Source organism: Symsagittifera roscoffensis, chromosome 7 (assembly GCF_963678635.1).
Source record: "Symsagittifera roscoffensis chromosome 7, txSymRosc1.1, whole genome shotgun sequence".
Classification (NCBI taxonomy): domain Eukaryota; kingdom Metazoa; phylum Xenacoelomorpha; order Acoela; family Convolutidae; genus Symsagittifera; species Symsagittifera roscoffensis.
The window spans coordinates 3,280,295-3,298,442 of NC_087068.1; the positions used below are offsets into that span (position 1 = coordinate 3,280,295).

The following is an 18,148-nucleotide window of genomic DNA, read 5'->3' on the forward strand; positions in this document are numbered from 1 at the left end:
CAAGTAACTCGCAACTGTTCTGATTCAAGTAACTGATTCAAATGTGAGTAACTCACTAAGACCATTTTGTTTTCAAACATTTTCATTAGTTCTATATACAAACTTGGTTACATTGAAACACGAGTCGACAATTTATATAAAAACTAAATTATATGCAAACCGGAAGACATAGTCCGAAAAACATGAAACGAGCAGGCATCATCTAACCAGATTAAGATACTTTGTTATAACCATGATGTTTTAATAATAACATTTTGTGAGATGCTTACTCGGAATGAAACACACTAAATTACAAATAAAAAATGATAGTCAAATTGAGCATTTGAAATAGAAGCACCAGTGATATGGTGATATCTGACACTGAGGTCTGATTATACGATTGGCAAATGTACAAATTCAAGGCATATACTATGATACGTATTTGATATAAGGCATTTTATAAAGAAAGATTATATAAACTCTATGTACAACAAAATAAAATCACAATAACTGTAGATAACTGATGACAGCACAATTAATGGATCCGCAAGTCAAAACTGCGGAAGTCAACTGTATTTTTGATGTAACACTGCGGAGTCAATCGGTAGCTGTGGTCATTTTAGACCCTTTATTGAAGTAAAGACTTCGTCTGGCGAGCACTTTGGCAATCGCTGGCACTATAAATTGATGAACCGCGTAGGCCAGCCAGCATGATATAACAATAGACCAAAACAAGATGATATAACTCGGCGGTGGTAGAGTGATGACGTTTTTTGAGAACTTACAGACAACGAGAACTTCTGTTGCGACAATAGCAATCAGAATCCATGCTTGGTGACCAATTTTGACGCATTTCGCATTTGTTGTGAAGGCGTAGTACTCAGCGCAACTGGAAGCAGCTGCAAAACTCAGAATGATCAGCCTAGTAATGTTCAACCAATGAGGTGGCGGAATCCAAAACAAAGTTTTCAGATAGAAAGAATTCACCTCAGCTATCAGAAAGAGCCAGACAACAGCTGTCAAACTCACATATCTCTGGATACTCAGAAACGGATTCCAATGAAACTCGGTCCAGTAGTACGGTGTGAACTGAAGGAATACCCGTGAAATTTTCCCTTTCATTGACGGTATGCTCCAAAGGGTTCGCCAGTGGTAGTTCTTTGCATTCAAATACTTCAAGCATACTCCTCCAAGCCAAATACCCAGACCATTGCAGACAACAAAATCCAAAATCCAGTGATCCCACCAACATTCGGCAAAGTTAGGCAACTGGTGTTCTAAGCTGTATTCGAGGCACTCAAAGAGAAAGCTCATTGTCATGCAAAGCCACACCGATCTGACAATCATCATTTTGGCCCACCAAGCAGCCACGTGAGCGAGAATGAACACATCACATTTGCCCCAGAAGTTTCCCATTGGATCATCCAAAGTGGGATCCCAAAGATCGCAACTTCCTCCGTAGCTTTGCTCCTCCAGAGGTTGTCCTAAACTAGAATCCAACTCCCACACTAACGATCGAGCATCGTCGATATTTTGGAAGAGTATAAAAATAACTCCGAGCTCGTATAGAAGCGAAACACAAACAAAGAACCTCCAGAATGCTGGATGCGGCCTTTGAAATGGACCACTGTCACATTGAGTAAGGCCGTAACAGATGTAGCCAATAGCACCGGCTAACACGCCTCGTCTAACATTATACGATGTGTCATCGTTTACTGATACAAAGAAAGCTTCATAAACAAGAATAGAAATCATGACAACAAGAACACTAAAGGTGTGGTAGGACCAAAGAGGTGCAATTGATAAGTTGCCATCGTCGTAGAACTTCACTTTTCCGTCATCTGAGAAAACGATTTTCTCGATGTTTCTCGAGTGCTGTTTGCCGTCTTTAGTTGGCGCAATGCATACGCTATGAGATCTACGGAAGTCTTTTGAAGGCGAGGCGTCATCACTTGATTTGTCAGGCGAGCTAGTTGGCGAGCGACCTCTTCGTCTTGGAGTATCAAATTTTGCAGCATGCGGTGTCATGATTGATATAATACAAAAATAATTTGGTCTCTTGGTCTTCCTGTCAGATAAACCTGAAGAGAGAAATGATTAAGAATTGATTTGACGGAGGCGTACGATTAAATTGTTCAAGTGCTCAAACAGGACTGACTGAAAGAGTTCTAGATACCAACTGATATTATTCTTTTGTCTTTAGATGTATATTATCAGCAGATTAAATCAAAGGAACTATCGTCACAAGTTTTAGATGTCGACAAACACCCATTAAGCCATGAAACGTCTGACCGTAATATAGCAAGGCGACAAAAAGTAAAACTAGAATTTTCACACATGATTCAGGATAATTTGACTGTTTAATGTTATCGCATGATTTCGAAAAAAAAAAAGAATCAAACAACAGCTCTCTTCGTGTCACGAATTTTGGCAATAAAAACAGAGACTATTGTTTTTATCACCAGAATAAGCATTAGTGCAGTGCGATTTAAAAAAAGCCTTAGATATTAAGCTCAGCTTCTCGACAATTGCGTAACCATGTAAACCGGTTTGAAACAATTTTTTTTAAAGAAAGAAAGAAAGAAAGAAAGAAAGAAAGAAAGAAAGAAAGAAAGAGTTAATTTCTCCGAATCACTATCATCATTCAGTTTTAATCAATCATCAATCAATCATCTAGCTCTTTTCTAAAGGTTAATCAGCTGGTCAAAAAGTTTAATAACACACTTACATCACACTTCCTTCAAAAAAGTTTCAATCAGGTCAGGTAAAAACCTTGGAATTTTGAAAAATGGGAAAATATAACAATAACCCATCTATGTGTTACCTGCTCTGTCAAAACAAGACGCAATGAAAGAAATAATGTGCTTTAATGAAGAAGAGAACTTTTAAACGAGGGAAATCCAAACGAAAAAATCCGGAGTTTGGAACTACTGAATGACGGAAAAAGTAGTAATGGAAGCTGAAAAGAAGAAAATACTTGACTATTTTTCGTCAGTATCTTGCAAAATAATGCGAGAAGTCTTAAAAATTTAGAACGGAGAAGGAAATTTGCAGATGCTATAGCAACAATAAACTGCAACATCATCTGTTTATGAAGGACTTGGTTGAGCAAAAAAAAACATTGTAACATCAGAACTGCCTCTTAACTGATACAATAATTACAGATCTGAAGGATCAGTATCGACAGAACAATCTGCACGATGGAGTGTTAATAGCAGTGACACAAACACTATCATCCAAAGTAATATCCGACAAACAGCCCGAATTTTGCATTACGTGCCACATCATCATTAATAACAAACATGTTATTGTTTATGTTTTTACAGCCAAACTAGCCACAGCAAATACCGTTACAGTCAAAACAATTCATAAAATTCTGACGGAACTTCCAAAACCATATGCAACGATTCTTTGTAGTAATGCTAATTTCCAAAGCGCAAATTGGAATGATTGTAGTGGCCCAGACAACCAAGAACACCAAATTAGAGGAATTTTTGAAAAGTATCATTTTACACAGGCAGTAAGATTTGCAACGTGAGGAAACAATATCCTGGATCTGATGTTTTCAAAAGCTGTAAATATAAGCAAGTATCGACGAAAAGTTAACTGGAATTTACAACTGCTCAGAGGTCAAGACTATCGACATCCTACTTGAGTGTCCTCGTCAGGATAGAAAAGCTAACATTCAAAACTATAAAATTTTTGGCAGTGCCGACGACTCCAACGAAACGCGAACAAAGGTAATCTTTCGATCCGGTTTGTCACCTTAACAAAAATAACATGTGCGAAGAGCTTCACGAACACTTGCATGGTTTAGTGGAAAAACAACCCAGGAGAACTAAATGTCAACCTCGTCCGCTTTGAGTTACACCTTGTACCTCAAACTTCATGAAAAAATGAAAAACGCAAACTCGAACCAACGAACTATCGCAAAAACTTCCTTCACTGAAGTTAGAATTATATATGAACAAAGCAATAAAGGAAGATCGAGTTTAATATCAAGAAATGGTGATAGGTACTCGAAACACTCAGCTCACATACAAACATCTAAAAAATCTGCACAAAAATGAAAACCTTCAAAAATCGATTGTCAAAGACGGCAAATGCATTTCATCAGTTGGAGAAAAAGTTACAATGGTCAATGGCTACTTTCAATCTGTTTTTTTCCAAAGGTGAGTTTAACCTCAAAGATAAGAAGCCTGGGAATCCGATATTGAAAAACTTCACTACCTCAAAAATATACTTAAATGAAATATTAACAAGTCTAGATACAAGGTCCAACGCCCATTTTCTTCCAGCAAACAGCTAGTGAGATGCCCTCGGTTTTGCATTGCAAAGTCAACCATGTTGCATTACATGTTGTAATGCAAGCGGAGCTTCGCACCATTTGCGATTAAACATAAAATTAGCAGCGCAAGCTAGCAAACGGAAAAATTCAGCCACTAAGCCCAAAAAAATAGAAGGCCACTCCAAAACAAAACTTAAAAAATATTCACAATTGTCTGGAATCATGTTCTATTTCCGGAAAAAACGTTAAGACCACAATCGAAGGCAATTAAAGGAGATTCACAAAATAATTAAAAGCAACAGATGAGCCGACGAAAACAACATGAAAGAAAAACGAAAACAGCATAATATACAAAATAAAGGATTGTAAAAATAAAAACCCTAAAAAATTCAAAACACTGAAAGCAACTAGATTGGAAATTAAGGATAAAATTATAATTCTACTATGTGGCAACTAAATCGATAAAACAAACAGACAAACTGTATGTGCCATTTCCCTAGATGGCACAGCGGAACCTTCCGTCGAACGGATAAAACGTCGATAAAAGCCTTATTGCTGAGATCGTAATGAAAAGGAAAGCAGAAACATTTTGGAGGAAATATTCTGGAGCTCAAACATTCTATTAGAACCAGGGTATTTCTCAAAAATGCGAAAAGACCGCCATCTTAATTACGACAACTTGTCAAACACAACCGCCGGATACGAGACGACGAACATTCGGCAGCCAGAAGATAAATTTGATTGAAACAGATACAACAGAAGGCTCCTAGTGTGATACGCAGACACGATAAAGAGGTTAGTTGTGAAAGCAAGTGGAACCGGAAGGTCCAGTGGGATATTCGGGACTGCTCCGAACCCTCACGAGCAGTAAAAATCAGGATGTAACGACGTTAATTGTGGGAGAGATTGGAATTGGAGGCCCGGTGCCCAGAGACTATTATAGCAAACATTAAGCACCTTTTAGCTACTGTAATGACTTGAACGCACAATTTAAATCAATTATGATTTTTTATTTCAGAGCATGAGTAACTAGGGGCGAGGAAAAAGTCATCATATAACTGTTACTAAAAATATTTTGATTATGGTTTCTAGCCCTGTTTTTAGTGATAATCACGTTGTCTGGGGATCCCAGACCAAGCTTTGAAACTACTTTTGCAGATAAAGGGAAGCTGAATAAAATTCGTTTGGCTGATGGTCAAAAGCGGTAAGATGATGGTTAGCCCATAAACAGACCGGAAAATCAATTGACTAGGTCGAGACGGTAAAAAACGAGTAGAATCAAGGTAACTGACGTCCCAGTCGTCAATAGGTAACTTTTTCTACGCTCCGTCGCTGTGTAATTTCTGACAATTGTTGAAACAGGCCGAATTTTTTGGACAAGAATAATTCTAGTTTGAAAACAATTCTTGGTCTGTTACATGTGATTCTGTTAAACAAGTTGTTAACCCGAAAAAAAAATCGGTACTCTGGTTTGCAAGCGTATAACCTCTAGAAGAATGAGGAAAATACCAAGCAAACAGCCTAGTCTGATACTGTGGATATTACTAGTACAGTCCAACGGGGATCGCTGCTTGGGCCTTTATAACTGTATTTTTATTAATGACGCATTAAAATTCAGCGATCGATATATTTTGCAGACGAGTTGAATATGTTAGTATCTAACAAAAGGCCAGATGATATACCAAAGGATCTCAGAGCAGTGGAAAAGACGGTTACGAATAATAAAATGAGCTCAGCTCCAAACGAGTGCGAGAAAATCGAATTTGAAGGGAAGCGGAATGCCTTCATTCTATATGGAGAGACCTTAGAAAACTCAAACATGACACAGATGAAGCAGAGCTTCGCACCAATGGCTATGGAAGAAATGCATGTCAAGAAAAAAATTTGAAAAATCAGATAGGAAAAGGTTGCAAAACCTTTTTCAAAATTGAACGAACTAAACAATCAAATTTGACTCCGACCGACGTTTTAAGTCTACCTGCTATGCAGAATACATGCGATGAAAATATTAGTAAACAGCACACTGTTGAAAAGAAAAACGAATTCAGACATTTTTTCAGGAAAGACAAAGATATACAATTAAAGAACAATTTAATTTAATTTCGCAAGACCCCAACCTAACAGGACTAAAAAAACTGAAACGTGAGTTCACCTGAAAAAAGCTCGAAACGTTTCAAAAACATCAATCATTTGTATTTGACAAATTTCAAAAACAATTATAAATTAATATTATTATTATATTGGATTTAGTGATAAATCACAAGGGGTTTCCCCCAAAGGTATTTCTGTTAAAAACGAGTCTACAGTTGTTTCGATTGCAGTCACAAAAGGTAACCCAGGAGCTGTAACATTCGCCCAAATACTACACAGCGACGGAGCGTAGAAAAAGTACCTATTAACGACTGGCAGGCGTCAGTTACCTTAATCCTACTCGTTTTTCACCGTCTCGACCTTGCCAGTTGATTTTCTGGTCTGTCTAGGGCAAAGTAAAAAGTTGCCATTTTTAGGCCATCAGTCAAACGACTTTTGATCAGCTTTCGTTTACATGCGAACACAACCACATAGCTGAGTCTCGGATCCTCAGACTACGTGATTGTCATTAAAAACACGGCTCGAACAACCTATTTTAACATGTTTTTGTGTGACAGTTCTATATTAAATCCATTGGAGATGGATTGACCCTTTCCTCTTTCTAGCTACTCATATTCTGAAATATCAAACAATAACGGTGTTAATTAAGAGATCTATGACATTCAGGTAGCTACAAAGTTGGTTTTATACAGTCCCTTCACATAAACAGTCTCTGGGGGACCAAGCCTCCGCTCCCGTGATATTCCAGCGATAACGCTCTTATCTCTTCTGATTTGCGTCCCGGGAGGGTTCCGTGGTATATTTCTTCCCCCACTGTGTCTTATCGTGCGTTGTTGCCACGATAAGAGGCTTCGTATTTTCCGTCTCTTGTACGACTGTTTTTCACAATTTCTGTCGTTGTTCTTTTTTTCGTCACTTTTTGGCTCAAAATGGCCGTTTTTCGTATTTCTGAGACTTACCAACTTGAAAATCGAAATTTTGAAAAATAAATATTCCAGAATATTCCGACCCTCCTTTCAAGCACTTTTTTGCTGTTAAGGCCTTTTCTCTCTGATTCGTGCTTCGTCGGAAGGTTGCGCTGTGCCATCTGGCAGAATGGCACATACTCCCCGGACAGTCCCCATCAATGTCCCTATTGATCGGATAACACCGGGTTATCGTCAAGTAGTTATCCAGTTTTCTGTAGTCAATCTTACAAATCGCATAAGAAAATGAAATTTATCTACCCCACCTCAACTCACTACGTGTTCACAAATGGCATCCTACTACATCTCACTGCCTTTCAACATTTTCACAAAATTTGCACCATGAGGAGTATCCTAGATAAAATTTCTTTTCCGACTACTTACGTCGTCTTGCCATAAAACTTCTTTTCGCTCTTTGTGATTAAAAAGTGGGACGTGGCACGGCCACGCACCCGTTAAAATTAACTTAACTTCACTCACCAAGTATAATCAGTCATTTATGCGGTCCTTTCAATAGTAAAACTAAGAAACTCTGTGGCTAGGAAAGTTATTGAGTTACCCACCCTTCTCGAGCGAGTTTACTCAAACTTACCATGTCGCCACACAGTGAATTTGTGTCTTACACAGGTTAAAAACTTCAGTTGTGAATAAATAGGTAAATATACTCACCTATGTTCCTCATATACATACATAAATAGCCATAACTAAAATTTCTTTTTCAACAATTTAACAATTGTAACAATTTTCAAAGTTTGGTTTGACCAAACTAGATCAAAACAAAAAGTTCCACAAGTTCAATAATCAAAACTTGGTTGATTGGTTCTAGTTTTAACACACAAAGACAATCAAGTTTTTTCTCCTTCTCTTCCTTTCTTGCTCACGTCTTCACTTGTTCTCTTCGTTCATCATCTTCATTCCATCGCTTCTCCATCCTGATGTTCATCGTCACTGTCTTCCAGAACTTTCTCCAACATGTCCATAGAGTTGCGGGCCGTGCCCCAACTCTCCTGCTCCAACAGCCTCGTTTGCAACAAGGTAGCAAGTCCACATTCACCTTCTGCTCCCGGTTCCTGCAAAAGCTGTTGTGAAGACATAGGCTCACGTTTCGTTCTAGGTCAGCTCTTAAGACCTCTTTCTTCTCATCTTCAGTAACACAAGGCGCTCCAGCTACCCGCTTCACCGCTGTGGTGACCGCGTTCCTGTTTGTCAAGAATGCTCTCTTATAGGCTCCTGGTCCTATATCTAGCTGGAAAGATTGATAGGCTTCCGTGTTCCTCGACATGTGACGCTTCGCGCGTTCATACATCCATGATGTCATCACTGCACGGAACCAAGGCATCAATATTTGCCTTGACCATATTCTCTCAATGGCTTTAGGTATTCTCAGAACCTTGCAGGTGGTTCTGAAAAGATCCAATTCACGACTCATCTTCACGTTGCTCAGCTGCTCAGGAGTCGGCACGGCCGTCTCCTGCTCACTTGTGTCCGCGTTAGCCTCCAGCCATCTCACCGCCAGCATGGCACTAACCACCACGATTGACACCTGTTGATTCTGATCGGGCAACCCCGTAGAGTACAACTCCTCCACGTCCCATACTAGCATTAGATTCCCGCGTTTGGGGTACCACAACGTCTGCGCCAAGCAGTGGCAAGGATACTCCCCATGGGTTCTCACTATGTTCCTTCGGGTCCGATACCCTGAGGCTCCCAGCAACGGTTCCACCTCCATCAGAATTCTATGTAAGTCGTCTTTCTCTTCTATGATGGGGAATTCAGTGGGTAACGCTCCACTCGCTTTCTGTTTCTGGAACTCACTCACATTGCCTTCGTTTAATCTCAGAAACTCTTCACCCACTACGTCTCGCAACTCGCCTTCAGATCTCTTCGGGACTGCCCGAAAGATCATTGCCAACAAATCATGCGACCTCTCCGACATTCTGGCCAACCTCACGCACTTTGGCACAGAGAAAAGTTGATCAATCAACACCTGCTGTGTCCTCACATCCATCACCACCATGTGTGTAGGATATCTACTACTGCAATATGGTGCGGAGCTTGAACCCACCAGATACTTTGAACCAGTCGGTTTATGATAGGCTTCACTATCCTTCAGATTCATCTCGTTCTCCAGAGCTTCTCTCCAGCCTCCGATCTTCTGTTCCGTTTGCAATGCTCCAGGGAATACTTCCACGCTGAGGGACGTCACTAGCTCATGGGCACGCTCCAGGCGCTCAAGCGATTCTATCGAACTCGTCATGCTACAAAACCCCAAGGCTGTGATCAAATTTACGTCCGTCACCCCATGACAGTCCGCGACCAACTCCATGCCACCCTTATCCGACATGCTCAATCTTCCATACAATCGTGCCAGTTGCTGATGCTGCTCACTCAGCGTAACCAGGCAGTGTCCCAGGTTACAAACATGTCCTTCCATCCCACTGTGTTGAGCCAAGCATGTGCCTTGCTTCAACCAATTACTCGATGGACCTTCATCGGACAGCTCCCTGGATGGGTTGCTCTTCCGCTTCGTCAACCTCATGGCCAGCAAAAGATGTATCATGGCCAGATCATGCAAACTCGCGTCATCATCTAGGTCTAAAGTGATATCCGCCGTCATGTCCCAGATTAAACCGGCGTTAGGATGTGGACACCAAGAAGGCTTCATGAGTTCCCACATCGTCACTAGACTGGTTTTCAAGGGACCGTCCCAAGAACCACAATCAAAACTCACTTGCCCCTTTAGCTCGGGAACCGAGGGTTCGACCACTCGTTCTTCCAAAATAATTCCCAGCTTGGGTTGTTCCACCATCAGCATTCCAGTTTCTTTAATACGTTCGACCCAGAAATTGAGTACTATGACTTGCTCATAGTCGAAGTACGCTTCCCTGGCTTCTTCATTTACGAAGGGATTATACGCCATCCCCGGTATGCCAGACACATATTGGAACGACTTCAGTTTCCCTAGTGTTGCAAACTCTTTTTGTCCTTTGACTGCTTCAATCAACTCCCGGCTCACTTTCAATTCTCTGTTGGAATATCTTCTCACCTCTTCCAACTTGCGATAGCTTTCCATGTCATTCGACTCCTTGCTTGGCACAGTCAATGGCATGTCCTGATATAGTTCCAGGAGTGCCCTAAGGAAGTTCCTTTCACAATCAACTCCCTTTTGCCGAATGATCTTTATGCATTCTCCCAAAACAGGAGTGGGGATACGATCCACCACGAATCTGACAAAGCAAAGGGGGCATCCTTGCGCTAAGCCCATGCTATCGCAGAATCGTCTTTTGAAATCAACGCTCGCAGAGCTTCCATCAAATCCGGCTCCTGCTCCCGTGATTTCGAATCATTACTGGCTTCATATTCCGCCTTTTTGATGCCCATCAAGCACCAAGCCAACCGTACTTGCAGATCAGTTCTCATGCAAGGATGAGCCAGGTATGCTGCCACCGTAGCAGGTGCATGCATCGATTCGTCGAAGTATCTCTGGAGGGCCGCCCTCCAGGAGATTTCTTGTAATTTTTCCAATCCGACTTCGTTCGCTTCAGAGGACATTACCGTGCCGTATTCTTTTCGATTCAAGTTTGAATTCTCTGTGAGCTCTTTCAGATATTCCTGCATGGCTCGCTTCTCGCTCCAAGCCATCAGGTGCCCTCTCGCGGAGTTTCTCGCCTTCAACATTTCCACATAACCTCCTGCTGGATCGCCCATGTGGACTGATTCCGGCACAGTGACTCGACTGTACTCGACCACGTCGAGTTGTCCTTCCAGCTTCAACTTGGCTATGTTGGTCCGCGAGGGCCTGTAATCTTCAAGTCCTCCAGATCCACATTGACTGTTGATCTCCATCTCTAATTTAGTGTCTGCCAGGGTTCGTGCAGTTTTCTTTGATCTTACGGCAGTCGTGGTCAGACCTGCCAAGAGCATAGGGGGTATCAGATTCTCTTTTTCTCCCCCTGTCAGCGTTGCACTATCTCCTTGCCCGCTCTCGCCTGAACGACCTGCGCTCGTTAAAGAGGTCACCACTGCGCTGGCTCTCGACTTCACCACTCTCGGGTTCATGGCTCGACTTCCTGTTTTTCCTTTTAGTCGCTTCAGCCCCTTCCTGGCTCGTCTAACAGGTAATTTCTTTGTAACCTGCTGATCATCGGCACTGTCTTCTGTTACTGACTCGGTCAGAACATCCGACTCCCTGGAGTTCACTATTTTCTCCAGGACCTCACGCATGATGGGTTGGTTCAATCCCACCTTCATTATGGACTGCGTCCCATATCGCCTTATCACGTCCCATGATCTTTCCATGAAATTCACTCGGCTCCAGGTTGTCCCTGTCTTGCCTTCTAGCTCACTCTGATATCTCTCCCATTCCTCTTCCGGCAACGTGCTCAGGAAGGATACCCTCATTGATTCCTCGATTTTTCTCCTCCTTGGTGACTCATGGAGCAATCTCTGCGGATCCCTGCTTTGGCACTCTCTCGCCTGGCTTATTGGGTCTATCGGGGATAAGTCGGCCGACGCCTCCTTCGTAGGGGACATGAAAGACGATGGCGTCATTAGCAATAGACTCCCATCGACTTCCCCATCGTCGTCTTCACTAAACCGGTATTCTAGCAAGTCTCTCTCCAACGCTCCCAGATCTGTCTCACCCGGTTTTCCCGTCTTTCCCTCGGTTTCGTTATCGTCATCGTCCTGATCCATCAAATCATCATCACCTGCATCAGGTTTCGGCCTGGGTCTTGAAGGTCCTTGTCGTGAGTCTATGCCCGAGTCCGGCCGAGCCGGTACGGTCATGTCTCCTGCATGATAAAACAACTCATCATTCACCAGGAATTCTACAGACTCCTCGCCATGTGGTGCCAGGTCCTCTATTGTTATATATGAGCCTCCTCTGCTCTCCTTTGCCACTTCCATCATCACTACTTTCACTTCTCCTGACCACTTCAGTCTTGATAAGTCATCTGTGGGAGAATACACTTCGTTCCACATTTCGGCCGAGACCTCTGGTCTCCTGGAAGGTAGTGCCTTGATCTTCTTTCTACTCCAAGCATCAGGAAATGAGAAGTCAAACGTGTGCGCGGCTGGAACATTCCAGCCGATGAAGCGCGGCTCCATCCCTTCACTCCACTTCAACATTCTCTTCTCTGCGTCGCGAGCTGCTCCGATGCGAGGGGCAATGATAGGAGATGTGACTCCCAACAACATCCTCCTTATCGTTGGATATCGAGGGCATTGGTCCGGCAGCGGCCTGGACCCAGAAAGCCACGCTTGCTGGTTCTCTTTGGCGTGTGCATAGGCCTCTGGTAAGAATGGCACTCCCATAGCTGCTCCCGTATCCTTTACTACTGGTCATAAGTTCCAAAGCTTCGGGTTGAACTGGATGTGAGAAAGTTCCTCACGGCCCATTCGGCACTTGAAGTGGTTGTTGAAATCCATCAACATCCAACCTGGCTCCGCTATTCTTCCGAACAGCCTATCGTCACTGGCCAGCCTTCTCAACTCACTCTGTTCTACCCAGTTCAGCACGGAACAGTCCACGACTGAGACCAGGTTGACGTACAACACCGAATTCCTGTATGCCTTAACTTGTACATCCGGGAACGCAAAAGACATCACCGGTCCATACACCACTGTGACGAATTCCCGCAGTCCATGGACCAGAGCCAACGGATCAATCCGCATCATGACAGCCAAGTCCGTCAGTAAGGGCATGCGACAATACTGCTTACACTCACCCGCATCCGTCGCCACCTTGTCTTCTCCCGTGACGCTTCTGTTCTGTTGTAAGAGGTATTGAAGCAGGATAGTCCTCCAGTCTTTCATCTTCTTGAGCGAGGCGGTTTGCAACTGTGCATTGAACTCACGACTGGGTCCCTGTAGTTGTTCAGGGTAACGTAACAGCACAAGCAAATCACCCAGTCGACCGTAGGTCATGGCAATCAGAGTCAGGAGTCCATCCAATCTCAAATCTGCTAACGCTTGGGTGAAGAGGTTCGCCGGCCCCTTCACGAAATTTTCGTGACCAAATGTCACGTATAAGGCTAATACCAGGCCAATCGATAACTTCCTGATGTCTCTGACAAAACTCGCGATCAAGTTCCGGGATGCCCTAGGATAGCACGTCGACAGGAAGGATGGCGTCCATCCCACTCCCATTCCTCCCAAGATAGCATCCGATCGTTCGTACTGTGCCCTCGTGGCTAGCACGTCAGCTTGGAACTTGTCCAGTGAGATCGTGTTTACGTCCTGCATTAGTTTCAACATCATGCCCCCAGTTAACTCCCGGGCATCAAACAGGTTCTTCAGGCACACGTGTATCTCCTTTATCACTGCCGGCGCGTGCTCGAACGCGTCCTCACCCAAGGTGCACAGCCTTGGTGACAAGTACAACCATATATTGTTGTGCGGCTTCGTGCGCAAAGCAATTGCCATGAGATCTTCTTCGGCTGCTGTCATGTTCTTCCTGACTGTCATGCCCAGCTCATTCTCGGCATTATCCATCTGTCTGAACCAGAGATCATCAGCCACCTGTTGTACTAACAGATGATCGTCATCCACCCCTGGTCTTAGTTTCAGCAATCTGGCAAAGTTGGACAGCTCCAACCCCAGAACTTCATCTAGCACCAACCGAGTTGTGCTACAATCTCTGAGCCCCTGTATGGCATTCGAAATGTCAGCCCAAATGGCGGGAAGCTCAGATCGGGACGGGTAGTAACTGTCCGGGTCCACTACTCTGTTCGGGGCAGGAATTATCACATTGAACCTCCCCTCTGCTATTGTTGTGACCATTTTGTATACAAATTGAAGGGGTTCTGGTAATGCAGCGTACCCTGGTGACAATACAAAGATCACCTTCACCACGTTTTGGGCGAAGCGTTGTTTTGCTGCTGCCTCTACCTCAGCCATCGCCGAGAGCAACGTCATTATCGCCTCCCAGATGACCTCGTTACTCGGGATCGACCCATCCGTCAGACGTGACAATAAGCCCCTGCTTTGCAGATGATCATTTGAGCCTGCAACCACTATTACCTGCGGCTCCATACTGACCACCCTTCGCACACTTATCATCATGCCGATTGCTTGTCCCCAGTCCAATTTAGATGCCGTCAAGAAAATCACGTCGGGCCAAAAGAGAGAACGGGGCGTATAGAGATAATCGGAACTGGCTACGATCAGATACTTTGCAGCTTTCATCTCTAAGGGATCGTAAGCTGCGAACAGGCCATCGCCTATTGGGGCCTTCAGTTTCCCATATCTCTGGTCATCTCCATCTACCGTAGTCGTTCGGGGGTAGTCCCTTGAATACTCGCCAGGCGTCTGACCGGGTGGTTTAGCGAACTGCCTGTACATCTTATGATGCTTGTTATTGGGCTTGTTCTCTGCCTGAAACTTGCCCCTTCGAGCAGGTGGCGTCAATTCCCGGGCTCTCTGTCTGACGTCCGTAAGGGATCGTGTGTTCAAAGGTCCAAAGGTTTTGTCCTGCGGCAACCCGTTCAAGTCTGCATGTCGGAGCTTAGTCGTAGAGCTGAACTGCTCCTGCTCTGCTAGCAGCCAATCCACACCTGGTATCCGATACAATCGCGACACCGTGGGACTTTCTCCGCCAATCATTCTCATCGCGTCCTTCCGACACGTCAGGGTATTCATGTTCAGCTTCGTGGACATGTCCGTCTTATACTGTCCCCAATGACTAGGGTCTGATCGATTCCAAAGCAGCAGGCTGCCTGGTTCAACTCCCTCCGCAGGCACGGCGCTCGTAGACGATCCTGCTGCTGGAGCAGGGTTTGCCGTGGCGGGCGGATCGTTCCTCCTAGACACGGTCTGGGAGTTATTTATGTTCTGAACCACTGATCTGCCGAGTCGGCTTTCAAGCGGTTGTGTTCTGGGAGGAGGAGCAGTCCCTAGCCTCTCTCTCACGTTTGAGCTCGGAGCGGTGGGTGCGGCTACAGCCGTCTCCATTGCCAAGGGCCCTAGGCGGTTGACGAGGGATTCGGGCACGCTTGCCCTTATTCTACTTCCTCCGGTCGTTGAGCTGGTCCGAGCCAGAGAACTGGTCGCCCTCGACTCCTGCTCCATTTCTCTCAATTGCGTCTGAAATACATCATTCATCCAGTGTCTCCCTCGTTGGGTGTTGAAATGTATCCCATCTTTGGTAAGCGCAACATGATCAATCATGCGCAGCGTGTTTTCGAGATCCAGAAGTCGCAACTCGCCAGGGTTGTTTCTCACCAGATTACGGATCATTTCGTTCCACCGTGTCACGTTGCCGTTCATGAAATCTGCCACTGTGGTTCCCATCAGCGGGTTTTGTGGTATCGTGCACAGCACCACAAACCTGGGCCTGTACTTCTCCTTCAGTTCATTCAGGAGAGGCTCCCACTTGCACTCGGGAGTCACTGGGCTCTCGAGACGTCATTAGTTCCTAGCATTATCACCAGCGTATCCAGGTGATCCTCGCTTTGGAATTCCATCATCTTGATGACCTGAGCCACTGAAGCTCCTCCAAAGGACAAAGTGGTTGTCTGACCATAGACGGAGATCTCATTCAGATCCCTCACCAAACTGTCTCCTATGATCAGGTGGCGACTCCCTGGGGGAATTACCTGGTCGCTCGTAGCGGGGTTCCAGCTCATGTCATTCAGGCAGGCTCGAGGATGCTCCGCAGCTACTTGCGTGAACTGGTGCCGTGTCATCAGATTCTTCCTGATATCTACCACGCGGGACTTTTGATAGGTTCTGCTATGCGCCGTCCCCACGGGCACTATCGTGTGGGGTGCTCGCTCCGAGCTATTTGATGACTGATCACGACGCTGAGAAGGAACGATCCTACCCAATGTCCGTCCAGTGGTTCGGTTGATCTCCTCCATTGTCGCCCTGGCCACTTGGTTGAACGATTCTTGGAACTGAGGGGCGATGTAAGTGTCAGAAGGGTCTGGTATCGTGAACCTTTGACTAGAAGCAGACAGTCGTGTCTGCTGAGGAGCCTCGGGCTCTCTCGATACACACAGCTCCTGAGCTGTTGTCCCGGGGCGTGTGTCGTTGGATCCCTCCGAGGATCTCATGCTCGCCAGAACTTCCGGTGACACTTGGCTCACCTTCGCCATATGCAGCTCCTTCAAGTTCTTTATTTCATCCTCCTTATAAGCCACCTGTAGATCTTCGTATTTCTTCTTCCATTCGTCTCTTTCTCGCGCTATTGCCCTATATTCCTGAAGTTTGGCACACAGCTCGCTTTGATCTTTCTCCTTCTTCTCCAGCGTAGCGATCCTCTCCGACGTCTGGATCTCTATTTCACTCACCCTCACCTTCTTCGAAGGAGGAGCAGCTGTAGGGGAGTCGACCGAATGTGACGGGCCTGGCTCATCACGTTGTCTCTTCGCTCCGATGAGTGGTCTGCGCCGGTTGGACTGGTAAGGGCATTTCACCTAGCCGGTGGTCCCTCTGCTCACCTAGTCCTGGCTCACGAGCCAGATCGTGGCCAGACAGTTCTCCACGCCTCCATCTCATCAGTCGATTTCGGCCGCTCTCGGCGGTCCCGGACTCACCGAAGGCCAACATCAACACGACTTCCGTAGGGCGATTCCGTCGACCCACTCGTCCTAATGCATTGAGGAGCGCGACCACAAACATCGCCAACCCCGGGTCTTCTCGTGTGAAATCACAATCGATCAAACGCTGATAGATCTCGTCTAGAGTCGCTCCTAGACTCGCTGAGAGGAATTCCATGAGTTCGTTCGTGTCACCCATTTCTTATCGTCTTGATTCTTGTTGTCGTGTCGTGTAATTTCTTTCTGTCTCGTCTGATTCAGTGTTCAGTAAACAATTTCCGATCAATCAAGATCTAAAAAACAAGTCGCGACTTAGAACCATCATTTTTGGATACAACATCATTCAACTCTTTAAAATTCTCCATTGAAATTCTCTTCTCAATTCTGATTTAAAATTTTAGCACCAAGGTGGATCGTCCACCTTTACCTTTGTCAGGGTAGCACGAATGTGCGCTGTCACCTTGATGACCTGGAGTACCCCAGGTCTTTTATGACACAAACATAAAACATATCACAACAATAACGTAACACATAAACACATAAACATCACACACCTATACTATTACATAAAAACATAATCCCTAATACTGTACCTAAAACCTAACCTAACCTAAAACTTGACTCTAATTCTTATCGAATAACTTAATAAAAACCACTTATCGCCGAGCGCAATTCTTAGCATATGCTCAGATAGTATTTTTTATGTAAGTAAACTTCTATGTCAGTCTCTGAAAATATCACATGTACAAGTGCGTACAACTCTCTCGGATGTAGCTTTCCCCTATTAGGATCGTATACTGGCAACGAGAGAGAGGTCACATCTCTCTCAACCAAAAAATCCCTAAGTCGAGTCATGGCCAATACCAAGCTCTTTGGATCTACGTGTTGCCTATCAGTGGCCTTGGTAACCAGGAAACACAAATATTTCCCTGGTATCTGTGATGCAACAGGGGGCAGCGCTATCATCCCTCCCACACCAGGCCTCTGTTTCCACAAAAACTCGATATTTTTATACTCTCTTTTGAAGTCAGCCGCTAGTGCTGTTTTGAAGCTTACGTCCGCGGTTATCGCTATGGCGCACGTGCGTTCCGTGAGTATGAAATCGCTGTCCGTTATGACGATATTGTTCAAATAATGGTTCGGTAGATCAAAATACGATTCAAAGATTCGTCCAAAAGGTGGTTTTTTAGCATTCTCGCCCTCTGTCTCTAGTTCTCCGGTTTCTCTTGCCGATTTCAATTTTTTTATTATCAGATTTTCGGTGTGGGTGAGTCCTACCCCCA

General features: G+C 44.7%; 2 protein-coding genes across 2 annotated transcripts in view; one reads left to right on the plus strand and one right to left on the minus strand.

Annotated features, from left to right (window-relative positions):
- The window catches only part of LOC134852180 (oligosaccharyltransferase complex subunit ostc-like), a 506,030-nt gene that overhangs the window by 4,590 nt on the left and 483,292 nt on the right, over positions 1 to 18,148 (plus strand). The gene's annotated exons all lie outside the window — the stretch shown is intronic.
- On the minus strand, positions 246 to 2,138 carry LOC134851177 (phosphatidylserine synthase 2-like). The gene has a single exon (XM_063867147.1). It carries the CDS (start codon positions 2,005 to 2,007, stop codon positions 577 to 579), a length of 1,431 nt encoding a protein of 476 aa, XP_063723217.1. The 5' UTR covers positions 2,008 to 2,138; the 3' UTR covers positions 246 to 576.

What these genes read in the sequence shown, in the direction of transcription:
- LOC134851177 (XM_063867147.1), bottom strand. Translation starts at nt 2,007, where the DNA reads ATGACACCGCATGCTGCAAAATTTGATACTCCAAGACGAAGAGGTCGC.